This window comes from Archocentrus centrarchus, chromosome 9, assembly GCF_007364275.1.
Source record: "Archocentrus centrarchus isolate MPI-CPG fArcCen1 chromosome 9, fArcCen1, whole genome shotgun sequence".
Taxonomy (NCBI): Eukaryota; Metazoa; Chordata; class Actinopteri; order Cichliformes; family Cichlidae; genus Archocentrus; species Archocentrus centrarchus.
This window is the reverse complement of record NC_044354.1, coordinates 5,019,689-5,030,769: the sequence shown is the minus strand read 5'-3', so window position 1 is coordinate 5,030,769 and position 11,081 is coordinate 5,019,689. Positions and strand designations below refer to the sequence as shown.

At 39.7% G+C, this 11,081-nt stretch overlaps 1 protein-coding gene across 1 annotated transcript; it reads left to right on the top strand.

Moving 5' to 3' along the window:
• The first annotated feature begins 3,107 nt into the window (after positions 1 to 3,107).
• On the top strand, positions 3,108 to 10,369 carry psat1 (phosphoserine aminotransferase 1). The gene is made up of 9 exons (XM_030737381.1): positions 3,108 to 3,295; positions 4,815 to 4,875; positions 5,061 to 5,130; positions 6,231 to 6,436; positions 8,003 to 8,175; positions 8,399 to 8,568; positions 8,695 to 8,823; positions 9,484 to 9,621; positions 9,957 to 10,369. The coding sequence occupies exons 1-9, from the start codon at positions 3,239 to 3,241 to the stop codon at positions 10,057 to 10,059; spliced, it is 1,107 nt and encodes a 368-aa protein (XP_030593241.1). The 5' UTR covers positions 3,108 to 3,238; the 3' UTR covers positions 10,060 to 10,369.
• The last annotated feature ends 712 nt before the right edge of the window (positions 10,370 to 11,081 follow it).

Sequence of the window (11,081 nt, the reverse complement as noted above, 5' to 3'; positions counted from 1 at the left end):
AATTAAAGACTTAAAATTAAACCACAAAAAGGAGAAAAAGTTCATTCTCCGTTTAACCAGCTGCTTTTACACAGCTGTGCTTCACACTCACGGTTGCTAGCCGACATGAGCTACGCAGAGGTGACGGCAGGTGAAGCTGATATGAAGGCTAGCCGCTCACTTCCGGCCTTTGCGGTCTTCGTGGGCTACGAAAGACGTGGGCCGGGTCCTTCGCAGGATGCGGCCCCTAATTTGGACATTGTGCGTCGATATAATCTGTATGCCGGGAAACGTTCCACGGTGCAAAGGGCGATTAAAATGCGTTAAAATTTTTAACGCGTTAATTTCCCTGTAATTAATTAATCGAAATTAACGCGTTAAAGTCCCAGCCCTAATATATATATATATATATATATATATATATATATATATATATATATATATATATATATATATATATATATATATATATATCTGATAAATATATATCAGATATATGTTTCAGCCCATTGAAGAACAGTGTATTTCGGTATGACACATTGTAAAACTTTGTCCATGACTTTGAGGAGGGTGGGATAAGTATCAATGCATGCCATAGCCAGTCTAGAGGCTTTTTAGGAAATATGTGATTTAGGGTGTTTGACCTGCTCTTGGACATGTTGGGCTGTTTTCATTCAAAAGATTTATAGTTTTGCATAACTGTGCAAATGCACCTAATTACAGACTAGTAAATATGCCATTTGAAATTATATAAATAAAAATTATTCAGCATATAGAATTGCTCAGCATCAATAGCATACTCTCAAACACAAGTGGTCAACAATTGGGCCCAGTACTGTAAATGTTACTACACTACTATACCACAAAATGGCATGGTGGCAGTATCCCAAGTGCACAAATGGCGTATAAAAGTGAGGTCCACTAGTCTGTCCATGCAACCTGACCACAGTGTGAAAGCAACAAAATGCTGTCACCACAGGAACAGTAATTAAACCAGTTGGATTAAACCACCACAGCTCACAAATGCAGTTATGTCTGAACATGCATGAATAAAACCGAGATATGCAAAACTAGCATATCTTGTCCACTGAACCTTGTAAATATTGAAGAACCCTGACAAGTAAGAGTCTGCAGTGTGGCAGACAGGATAAGGACCCAAACATAGGACTCGGGAGGGAAAGCGTGAACTCAGAAATACACAACTTTGTTTCTGGATGCACATCACGTACAAGGAAACTAGAAAGCTCAACTGGAGCTAATAGGTCAACAGCTAGGAATACTCAGGGAAACTCCGAACCAGGAAACACACTAGCTAAGTGAGACGATGTGACAAAGAACAGGAGGACACAGACGATACACACACGAGATGATCAGGGAGATAGGACACACCAGGGAGCACAGCAGAACAAGATCAGGGGCGTAAAACTGAATATGATACAAAGTAAAACAGGAAGTAGACATGGAAACAAATGTTGTGTCAAGGCAGCATTTGTTTCCATGTCTACTTCCTGTTTTACTTTGTATCATATTCAGTTTTACTCCCCTGATCTTGTTCTGCTGTGCTCCCTGGTGTGTTTGTCTGTCTGTCAGACAGACAAACTAAGAAGCCTGAGGATAGAAACAATGAAACCAACCAGGAACTAGCAGAATAAGACAAAAATTCAAAACTGCAACAACACAAGAAACTAGGAATCAAACAGTAACCTTAAACAATACAAAAATGAAAGTCCTAAAACTAAAAATGCTGGGTCATAAACCCAGGACCATGACGATAAGGTCCAAGCAAAATGTCTATTAACTAGAAACACACTGAGGACGGTGACACAGGCTGACAGGTTGTTTTTGACAGAGACACAGCGACATGATAAATACCATACCTAAGCAGCTAGCGATACCTAAGTACGTTTGGAGCTGGTTACAAACTAAATGTGTTGTAATTGCTCATGGAAACATACATTTGTCTCCCCCCCCCCCTCTAATCTTCTCCTTTCCCTCCTCTCTGCCTCAGAGGGACAGCTCCTTTCTGACACATTCATCCACAAATCAGGTCACCTGGAGCCCTGCTGATGCGCACCTGAATTCATGCAGTCAGTCAGCAAGAGGCCTACTCATTAAATTAGTGTTGTTACAATGGTACAAATATGAAGAGGTGGAATAGTTTCTTCTTTCTTTTAGGACACTGCCATGTTAAAAAAAGAGCTTTATTACAATTGTGGGTGAGCTTGGGAGGCCCCTGGTAGCCAGGGCACTATGCAGCCACATATGTCGCCTCTGAGCTGCTGAGACTGATTTCAGCTGAAGGGCATCTAGTGACTTTACTCATAATATTGCAGAGATGCTGAGAGGAAATCATGGGATGTTCATTTTTCCACCATTGCAGGTATCTGATGGAATTAAATCTTATGGAAAACACAATAAGCTGCATTCATTTGCCCAGATATTTTATATGTTGTTGTTCATAATGCTTTGATGCTGCCTTTTTGTTGCTGTTGTTTTGGAAGCTGCTGTGAGTGCACGTGACTTGTGTCTCCACCACTGCAGACAGCATGAACAGGCACATAACCCTGTCAATGTTCTGCTCTTCAGATGTTTTGCAGCAGTGGGAGGAAATAAACTGTTCAAGGGTATTTCTGAGTTTTAAGTGTGTTTTTCTTCTCCCACGTAATGCAGTTAGCCCCAATACAAATAAACAGGAAAAGCAGAAAATAGAAACACAGTTTTATGAAACATAATAATGAAGATATCAGGATAAAGAGAAAACAAAAAATGTGTCTAAATGATCGAGACTTTGCTGTTACTACTAAACTGTATTATTTGAAATTACTTAACACTTGAGAAGATTTGTTGGTGGCGTGATAGTGCGGACAGCCAGTCACGTGACACCGGCAAATTTTGCGGTCCTCGTGTTGCCTTCATGCTGGTTGAAAGTATTTGTATTTCCAAAAGTATTTTGTATTTTTTTTTAAATGCGACATGCAAGACCTAGTAATAACACATTTAAATCAGTAATCGCTGGGTTACAAGTTGCTAATATTACCTCTATGACATTGCACGGTCCTGATTTGTAAGTTGAGGTTACAAATTTACGAGGAGTCAATAAACGCAACATGATACGCATATAACTGACGTCCAAGCCGACCAGTGCGACGCCGGCGGAGGAGAGTAGCAGCGCACCCGAGGCTGAGGGTCTCACACCGCTGTATCTGACAGCAGACGGAGATACCATACACCAGCTGCACTTACGAGCTCGCTTTACATCATGGAGCAGAGACAAACCATCAACTTTGGAGCCGGGCCTGCAAAACTCCCCCCGTCTGTAAGTTTGGATCCTTCTTTTGCTTTTGTAACGTTAGCAATGAGCGAAAACGCAGATAAAATACGAGCGAATTGCAAACTGGTAACTAGTAACTCCAAGAAATGTCACTTTACGGCCCGTGCAGTCAAACGGGCATTGCAGGTCCAATGGGTTTTCGTTTAATTTTTGTAATGGGAGAGACTGTTTGAGGAAAAGACTGTTGCTTTTAATTGGCGTTGTCAGCTTGGCATTTGTCAACAGTGTGTTGAGTTGCATCAGCCTCATTCATTCATGTGGAAATGTGCTCCTTTGTGGTTCAGTGGCGGCAGCAGAGAGAACCTCTAGATGGCAGTAAAAAACATGCTCAGATAAGAACAAATCACAGCTGACGCCTCCTGCAAGCTCTTTACGGTTGGCTGCAAACTTAATGTACTCTGAGTGGTTTGTACTGCTGCATGTGGGGCTTTCTAGATCCTAATAAACCCAGTGAAGTGTAAGAATTTAGTCATTTTGGTGGTTAACGGATCGAAACAAAATCAGAAATAGCAAAACAAACAGAGACTGATAAGTACTTCCACTGTTGTACAGTTGCGATGCTAATTATCGACTATTTTAGTGGTTACACAGCTTTTTTTTCCTGGTAATTTGCAACCCGCCAATGAGGTTTTTGCGTATCATTAAAAAAGCATTACCAGATTGGTTATTAAAAGTATTTTAATCATTTTAATTTTAATTTGTGGCTTAATTCAGTCAAGTTTAGTTTTTCAAATGGTCAGAAATAACAGGTAAAATGGCATAGCACTGACTTGCTGCCTTAATTAGTCACACACTAAAAGCCCATTTCTATTCTAGAAAAACCTTAGCATAAAAAATTTTTTTGTTCTCTTACATGATGTGATAGTTTAACATAAGATTAATAATTTATTAAATGCAGTGCTTCAAATCTGATAGAACAGAGATACAGAGCAATGTGGACCAGAGGAGCAACACATTTTTAATAAAATGTTCCATGAGATGTCTCAGAAAACGTCTCTGTGGTTTGACTTAAAGCTGTTTTCTTGTTGCTGCCCCTGAAGAAACCTGTCAAAGCATCATAGTTTATGAAGCTCTACTTACATGATAAGTGTAAGGACTTGAATAATCAGGCCCCATCTTATCTTAAAGGCCTCATAATACCGTATCACCCCAAATAGAGCACTTCGCTCTCAGACTGCTGGCTTACTTGTGGTTCCTAGGATACTTAAGAGTAGAATGGGAGGCAGAGCCTTCAGCTTTCAGGCCCCTCTTCTGTGGAACCAGCTCCCAGTTTGGATTCAGGAGACAGACACCCTCTCTATTTTTAAGATTAGGCTTAAAACTTTCCTTTTTGATTAATCTTATAGTTAGGGCTGGATCAGGTGGCCCTGAACCATTCCTTAGTTATGCTGCAATAGACCTAGGCTGCTGGAGGAGGGGGGGTTCCCATTAGTTATTATTAATCTCTGTCTCTCTTTGGCGCTATATAAATAAAATTGAACTGAATCAAATTGATGTGTTGCAGGTGCTGCTTCAAGCACAGAAGGAGCTCCTGAACTACAGCAGCACTGGAATCAGTGTTCTTGGTGAGTGGAACTACAAATGCGTCACATTGAAGCTGTTATGAAAGACCTACTGCATCATTCTCCAGGATGAGTGCACAGTCTCTGGAATCTGAAATATTGAATCTCCCGAATATCAAAATTTGAATAAGGTGAGTATATACAACATATAATGAAATTAAATCCACATTTTTTTCTCTTTAAACTAGAGATGAGTCACCGATCATCAGACTTCAGTAAAATTATCAGCAAAACAGAGAGCCTCCTGCGAGAATTGTTGTAAGTACCTTTTGTTGTTGTGTTGTCTTTATTCAGTTATGCTGAGCTGCCACAGGTTAATCATGCCTCCAAACAAAGGTGTTTTTTTTTCATACTTACAGCTTACAGTACACACGGTGTTGTTACACGTCTTAGACACAAATAGAATCTGCGTATTCAGAATTCTGTTAATAGATGAACCCACATTATGCATAAATCCCAAAATGCAGGAAAAAAAACAAGTAAATGACATAAGAGTGAGTGTTAGGATATGCTTAGCAAGTGTTTCCCAATGGAGTTATCAAAAATAATCTGTTCTTATTGTTAAAGAATTTGGCATCTTAATAGAACACAAGCTATTGTAGTCATTGCCATTACAGCAAATACTGTTAGTCTATAAGTTCCAAATGCAGGAGAGAAAGGGCAACGTTCAACAAAAAAAATACACCAAATAGCTTTTACTATAAAGCTGGTTTATTAATTAAATTATTATGAGTTCAGCTTCAAACGATTCTGAAAACAAGGGTGATGCCACAGCCTGTCACACAGTTTGCATTGTGATGCAGATCCAGTAAGCCTGGCTTTACAGCATTGCTCATACATTGACAATACATACATACATTGATTCTGTAATTTCCCCATTGTGGGATCAATAAAATATCATCATCATCGTCATCATCATCATAAGAAAAAAAAATTTCAAACACGTCCAATGAATGTTTCCAAAGTGCAGTGACAATGTAACAATGTAAAATAATCATGATCAATTACCAGAACATGTAAATAAATTGCAACGCAAATAACAAATGAATGTATGTTCTATTTTTTTTTCATATTTATATATTCAGAAGTTGTTTTGATTTTATTTTTTTCTCTTGTACCTCTTTGGTACAGAAGTGCTGGCAGGCAAACTGGTTGAACGAGGTTGTGCTCTTTCTTACATTACCATCCAACCAAGGGAGATGGATGAGGATAAACACGAGAAAGCTGCATGGCTTACCCATAACATTTGAACTACACGGGCGTATCACTTGAGTAAAGTTTGTTTGCAAACTGTACTGTAAGAATCTGACTTTCTGTAAGTCTGCACTCTGTAACACAACTGCATTTTCTTCCCCCAGGAATATCCCAGGCAACTACAAGGTGCTGTTCCTGCAGGGTGGCGGGTGCGGACAGTTCAGCGCTGTTCCTCTCAACCTGATTGGTCTTAAGGAGGACAGGTGTGCCGATTACCTGGTGACCGGCACGTGGTCAGCCAAAGCGGCAAAAGAAGCGGAGAAATATGGCAAAGTCAACGTTGTCCACCCGAAGCTGGATAGCTACACGAGTAAGTTTGCACGTAGTCAAATGTTTGTTTGATTTTTGTTTTAAAAAATCAGCAGCTGCCACTTGAGGGTTAAGTTTCTTATCAAAAGCATTAAAAAAAAAATCTAATGTCTTTTTTGATTTTCATGCTCTAACGAGCTGGTCATTGGCATTCTGGCTGCTGCAGGACAGTGAGTGTGTGTACCCAGGCTGTTGCGTAATAAACAATAGAGCCGACCTCCAGTGAAAGACTCTGGTATGCGAGTGGTCGTTTCCACATGGTTGTGTCTGATTGGGGTTTTCATTGGGGCTCTTAGTTATCCTAATACTGAGTTATTGTTATGGTGTTTTGCATTACAGAACTGTGCAAAAGTCTTGAGCTGCCTCTTATTTCTTTATATTTTGCTTCCAAGGAGCCGGACCTCCTCGTAATTTTTTAAAAATGGTCTTGAACAATATTCTTGAGGCTTTCTGAAGGCCTGACAAAGGCTTTCTTTGGACCTTGATTTTTTTTTTTTTCAGTCCAGCCCTGTGCCTGACCATTTTCAGAGGAACTTAACACTGACCTATGAGTCATTCAAACATAAAAAAGGCACCAAAGTGTTGTGTCTGTAAATAACAGACAACTAAGCAAAGAACCGATTGTAAATTGTATCTTTAAGCACTTTTTTCTTTAAGCAAAATTACAAAGATAACCTCCAGGACACTGGGGCGTGCAGGTCGGATCACAGCCGACCACTCTCACCCTGGGCACAGACTTTTTGACCCTCTCCCCTCAGGCAGGAGGCTACGGTCCATTCGGACCAGAACCTCCCGCCATGAGAACAGTTTCTTCCCCTCTGCTGTTGGACTCATGAACAATAACCCTAAGACTGTTACCACCACCCTCCACAAACGCTGATGACCCCTATGTTTATGCACCTGTCTGTTTGCACTGATGTACATATTACTGGACTATAGTTTACACTCTTTTATCTTTTAATTATTCTCTGCACTGTATATTTTGTAATATTGTGTTATAGTTATAGTTCTAATATCTCTGTATATTTGTAATTTGTATATTTGTAACATTGTCTTATAGTTTTTATACTTATTTGTTTTTTATGTAAGCACGAAGTACCGCAGCAATGCTGTGAACCTGTTCACCCATATGGCAATAAAACCTTCTGATTCTGATTCAGTTTGATAGACAACAAACTGATTCCCAAAAAGTTATTACCCCAAAATTCCTAACCCTAACCCCAAAATTCGACGTCTCATCCCGGTATGCAGTTTGTACTTAAAAAGTTTTGATGAAACTGGACAAGTGGAGGATAAAAGAAGAAAAATTTCCCTTTATGTATGCACGTTTCAATAAATTACTGCACCTATTTCCCATTTCCTTTGCAAAATATAGAGATTTTTTATTGATACTTATTTTATTTATACGTATTTTTAAACTTATTTATATTCTGCCACCATCAGAAAGAAGCTTATTTCAATAATTTTTGATGGCTCTCATTCTCCTGCTAGCATGGATATAAATGCTTTAGTGTGATATAACTTTCTTAGTCTTGTTTTAGTCATATTATGCTGTTGCTCTGTGCAGAAATCCCCGAACCCAGCAGCTGGAACCTGAACCCCTCAGCCTCCTATGTTTACTATTGCTGCAATGAGACGGTCCATGGTGTTGAATATAACTTTGTCCCAGAAACGAACGGCGTGGTCTTGGTTAGCGACATGTCCTCCAACTTCCTGTCCCGACCTGTTGACATCTCCAAGGTGAGGCGGAGGAACGATACTGAAAAATGTACACATTTAACTCTTGTACTCCTGGGACTCTTTTCTTAAATATCTCTGTAAATCATATTGGCATATAAACTACAGTATAAGAGAATTTTGATTGCTCAACTTCATAAATAAAAGTCAAAACAAAGACAGGACGTGTGACATGTCCATAGTTGTAGGCAAGTCTGTATTTATTGTGCTTTTCTGCAATCTGCAGTTTGGGCTCATCTTTGCCGGGGCTCAGAAGAATGTGGGCTGTGCCGGTGTAACCGTGGTCATTGTGCGCGAGGACTTGTTAGGTCGCGCTCTGAAAGAGTGCCCCATTGTCCTGGACTACAAGGTACAGGCTGAAATGAACTCCCTGTACAACACACCACCATGTTTCAGGTAAAGACTCGCCAGTGTCAGAAGCTTGTTTCTGTGCTCCATCCTGAAGATCATCAACATGGTCCACAAAGTGTACCAGCCACAGGTTTTAACCACTCTGTGCGACTTTAATCTCTCTGGGTTCAGCATTTACATCATGGGTCTGGTTCTGGACTGGATTAAGAATAACGGGGGCAGCGCTGCCATGGAGATGCTCAACAAGCAGAAGTCATCCATGATTTATGACATCATCAATGCTTCTAATGGTTTCTATGTGTAAGTATCACATCAGCATTTAAATACAGAGAGAAAAACTAAATGTCAGGCTTCGATAGGGGAGTACAGATCAGCATGTTTAAACTGAAATAGCAAAATAATTGTCTTAAATGACACATGCAGATAACGGCACAACAAATGAACCCTGATCAAAGGTCTTCAATTGATTAAGAAGATGAAATGCGTTTTTTTTTTTTTTTTTTTTTTTTTTGGTGTAGTGGTTAACACTTTGCTTTGGAGCTGAAAGGTTGCTGGTTTGATTTGAGCCAGAGGCACAAATCCCCCTTTGGTGCTGTGTCAGGAAGACTATCCTGCTTAACAAGCTGCTGAATCAAACACGTACCGTTACCTGCTCTGGTGACCCCTTGTGGCAAGAAAGCAGCTAGAAGTATTTTTTTGTTATAACCCTAAATTAATTACACAGCTTTAAGAAGATACTTATGAAATGGATACACATAAAAAATAAATTACTATTAGAGCAAAGTAAAAGTCATTTCCACCAATGACTTAAAAAAAAAAAACTTTATTTTTTGCCTAGTTATTGATTTTTATAACTGGACAAACTATGTATTCTACAGTGGTGGTCACAGTGAAAGAACTAATTGAAGTATTGAAATAATGAGTTCAAACCGGAGCTGTTTGCTGTGTCCACCTGTCCAGGTGTCCTGTAGAGACGGCCTGTCGAAGCCGGATGAATGTACCGTTTCGTGTTGGGAAGAAAGGGGGAGATGATGCCCTGGAAAAGGAGTTTCTGGATGGTGCTTCCAAACGTGGAATGATGTCACTGAAAGGACACAGGTTAGTTTACCAAACATATTGTTGTTTGTATAGTATGTTATCCATCCATCCATTTTCTTCCACTTGTCCAGTTCGGGGGAGGTCTCTCTAGGTACTCGGGTTTGCTCCCTCAGACCAAAAGCATGCGTTTTAGGATAACTAATAATTCTAAATTGGTTGTAGGTATGAATATGAATGTGAAAAATTCTCTGTATTGGCCCTGGTGATCTGTTTAAGATATACCCAGTCTCTCACCTCATAATTGCTGGGATAGACTCCAGTCTCTGGATGAATGGATGAATAGATTGTTTTCTGATTTTTGTAGACATGAAACATGATTTTATCTCGACCTGCAGGTCAGTTGGAGGCATCCGTGCATCACTGTACAACGCCGTAACACTGGAGGACACTAAAGCCCTCGCTGACTACATGAAGGAGTTCCTCAAAGAGCACCAGTGAAGCCTGCCATAGTGATCTCAGAGAGGCATTTTCATTAAGTTAATACAGTTTTTCAAAGACCAGGATAAAAACCCTATCCTTTTAATTCTAGTTGAGATCCATGTTGGATGTGGAAGTTGCACCTTTTTGCATCTCTTTTGTAACACCCTTCCTAATAAGCTACTTCCTTTGCCAGTTATATATATGTGTAACATAGTCAGCAAATTAATTTAAATAGTAATTCTAACAGTGCTTTGATGTGTAAATTTTCTAGGTGAATGTTATTTGTTAAAACTGTATTTACATTCCAGTAAACATGGCAATACTTTAATTTTACAGTATTTATTTTTTTTAATTTCATTTTATACATTTAAAATCTTAAAATCAATCCTAAAATGCACAAGGAGCCAGTGAAGGGAGGCCAGCACAGGGGAGATATGCTCAGTTTTAGGAGTTCTAGTGAGCCTCACATAAGGATCAAGTGGGCCCAGGTCCAATTTTGCAGTACTGCTTGAACTACTAGGTCTAAGAATCTTGACCTCAGACTTGCTTTCGTTAAAATGGCAAAAATTTAAAGCCATCCAGGCTTTAATGTCATTAAGACATTCAATAAATATTTTCAGAGAGCTGCTATCATTTCCTCTCAGGGGCAGATAGATTTGGGAATCGTCAGCATAGAAGTGGAAAGAGATAAGGTATTTTTCAAAATCGATCCTAGGGGAAGTAAATATAAAGAAAAAAGGATCGGCCCCCCAAACAGAACCCTGTGGAACTCCACATAAAAGAGGGCAGAGGAAGAAGTAGAGCCCCCAAAGCTGACTGTGAAACTTCTGACAGGTACTACTTAAACCACTTCAAAGCTACGCCTTTTACCCCCACACAGTGCTCAAGGCGAGAAATGAGAATACTGTGGTCAGCAGTGTCAAAGGCAGCTGTGAGATCTAAAAGCATTAAATAACAGAATCCCCAGAGTCTGTAGCCAATAAAACATCATTAAAAACTCTTCAAATAGCTGATTCTGTGCTGTGAAATGCCTTAAACAC

Bases quoted from the DNA above. Each gene is read 5' to 3' on its own strand.
- psat1 (XM_030737381.1), top strand. From the start codon at position 3,239: ATGGAGCAGAGACAAACCATCAACTTTGGAGCCGGGCCTGCAAAACTC. The intron at 4,876-5,060 runs GTGAGTGGAACT...TCTTTAAACTAG, and splicing joins CACTGGAATCAGTGTTCTTG to AGATGAGTCACCGATCATCA. The intron at 8,569-8,694 runs GTAAAGACTCGC...CTCTGGGTTCAG, and splicing joins AACACACCACCATGTTTCAG to CATTTACATCATGGGTCTGG.